At 41.5% G+C, this 2,123-nt stretch overlaps 1 protein-coding gene across 1 annotated transcript; it reads left to right on the top strand.

Moving 5' to 3' along the window:
• The first annotated feature begins 402 nt into the window (after window positions 1–402).
• Window positions 403–1,619, top strand: LOC119905184 (trace amine-associated receptor 13c-like). Its single transcript, XM_038721950.1, has 2 exons — window positions 403–575; window positions 809–1,619. Exons 1-2 carry the CDS (start codon window positions 403–405, stop codon window positions 1,617–1,619), a joined length of 984 nt encoding a protein of 327 aa, XP_038577878.1.
• Window positions 1,620–2,123: the final 504 nt, after the last annotated feature.

The following is a 2,123-nucleotide window of genomic DNA, read 5'->3' as shown; positions in this document are numbered from 1 at the left end:
ATGTCGGATGACTAAAATCCTTGACCCACGTAAAACTCAAGTTTAAAACTTAAGTTGACCCACGTAAAACTCAAGTTTAAAACTTAAGTTTAAACTTCACAGTGTACTTTGTTGAAGGGTTGTTTTTTTTACATGATCTCTTTCCCAAAGGCCATAACTAATGCTGATGTAACTAGAGTCTATCCATCAGCCATAACAAAACATACACAACCTGTTACACCAGAGAGTGATGAAGATGCAGAGTATGACGCATAGAGCGAGAGAGAACGAAGATCGGTGTGAAAGAGAGAGACAGACGGGGGGGCGAGGGGATGAGGAGAGATATAAATCAGCTGTATGACAGAACTTAGCTGAGAAAGCTGTGTGTTCAGCAGCCCCTCCTCTCCTCCTCTCTCTCTGATGATGCAGACCCTGGAGGAAGCTGAACTCTGCTTTCCACAACTCCTCAACACCTCCTGCAAGAAGCACATTCGCCCTCAGGCTGAGGCAATGTTCATTTATGTTGTGCTGTCCTCCATCTCTCTGCTCACTGCAGCACTCAACCTGCTGGTCATCATCTCCATCTCCCACTTCAGGCAGAGATAAATGTCTTAGCAGTGATTATGTTTTGTTGTAGTGAGATCTGAGTATTACATGCTGATGGTTTGATGAGACCTTTGTTCAACAGTGCTTACAACAGCCATATTTATCATATAGATACAGTGGAGTTTCAACTTTCATTACTGCTTTTATAAAACAACTACTTCTATTGGTGATAATGTTGTTGGTGTTTGTAACATTCACAGTGATGATATTCTTCCCCCTTCAGGCAGCTCCACACCCCCACCAACCTCCTCCTCCTCTCTCTGGCTGTCTCAGACTTCCTCCAGGGGCTCCTTTTGATGCCGTTTCAAATCCTCTTAACAGAGCCCTGCTGGCTCCTGGGCGACCTGGTTTGTACTCTGTGTTATCTTATAAACTTCATCAACGTCTCTTCCTCAGCCGTTACCATGGTGCTCATATCAGTCGACCGTTACGTGGCTATCTGTTACCCTCTGCACTACCCCACCAAAATCACTACAAACAGAGTTCAAATCTGTGTTTGCCTGTGTTGGGGTTTTGCTGTTTTCTACAATGTTTTCTTTTTATATGATAACCTGAAACAACCAGGAAAGTTTAATTCCTGCTATGGAGAATGTTTGATTAACATAATAGGAGCTGTTGACATTCTTTTCAGCTTCATCATTCCCATCTCTGCTATCATCATTCTGTATATGAAAGTGTTTGCAGTGGCTGTGTCTCAGGCTCGTGCCATGCGCTCCCATATTAGAGCAGTCACACTGCAACGTTCAGCAACTGTAACAGCTAGGAAATCTGAGCTGAAAGCAGCCAGGAGTCTTGGTGTTGTTGTTGCTGTGTTTCTCATGTGTTACTGTCCATTTTACTGTGTGTATCTCTCAGGCAATGACCTCGTAATCGGTTCTTCATCTCAGCTTCTTATGGTTTCTATGTTACTTACTAACTCCTGTCTAAACCCTTTGCTCTACGCCTTTTTCTACCCCTGGTTTAGAAAATCTGTTAAACTCATTGTTACACTTGAGATACTGCAGCCTCACTCCTGTGGGGCCAACATACTGTAGAGAGAGACTGTGGAGTGACGAACACGAGACACATGAGCTTTTCTGTGAAGGAGGAAAATTATTTTTATGTGCCGTTGCTTCAGAATCACTCAAGTGAAGAGGACAAAGTCTGAACAAATACACAAATGCTGCTTTATTTTATCTTCTATCTATTAATGTGGTATTCATATATGCATTCATGTTATTTTGTCTGTTGTATCTTCATAACAATTCATGAACAGATAGTACTCCAGCCACTGCTACAGGTCTTTGAATAATCAGTCACAGTGATAATCAACACAATGAAAGGAAGCAAATTTATTTTTCAATATTCCAATGTCAGTAGTCAAATTCAGCTAGAAATGACTCTACGTTTGTGTCGTATTTTTGTGTAACAACCCCTCTGCCTTTTATTGCAGACAGAGATTATCAGTAAACTGGGCTGCAGTTTCATATGAACACTTTTTTCAAGTTTATAGACATTTTCAAAATGATGTGCGTAAACTCACAGTTCAAAACTCACAA

The sequence above is a fragment of the Micropterus salmoides genome, unplaced genomic scaffold (assembly GCF_014851395.1).
Source record: "Micropterus salmoides isolate LMB-PRFRI ecotype aquatic unplaced genomic scaffold, ASM1485139v1 Ms_hic_scaffold_16, whole genome shotgun sequence".
In the NCBI taxonomy this organism is placed as follows: domain Eukaryota; kingdom Metazoa; phylum Chordata; class Actinopteri; order Centrarchiformes; family Centrarchidae; genus Micropterus; species Micropterus salmoides.
The sequence above is the reverse complement of the archived record's forward strand: the minus strand, read 5'-3'. Positions and strand labels throughout refer to the sequence as shown.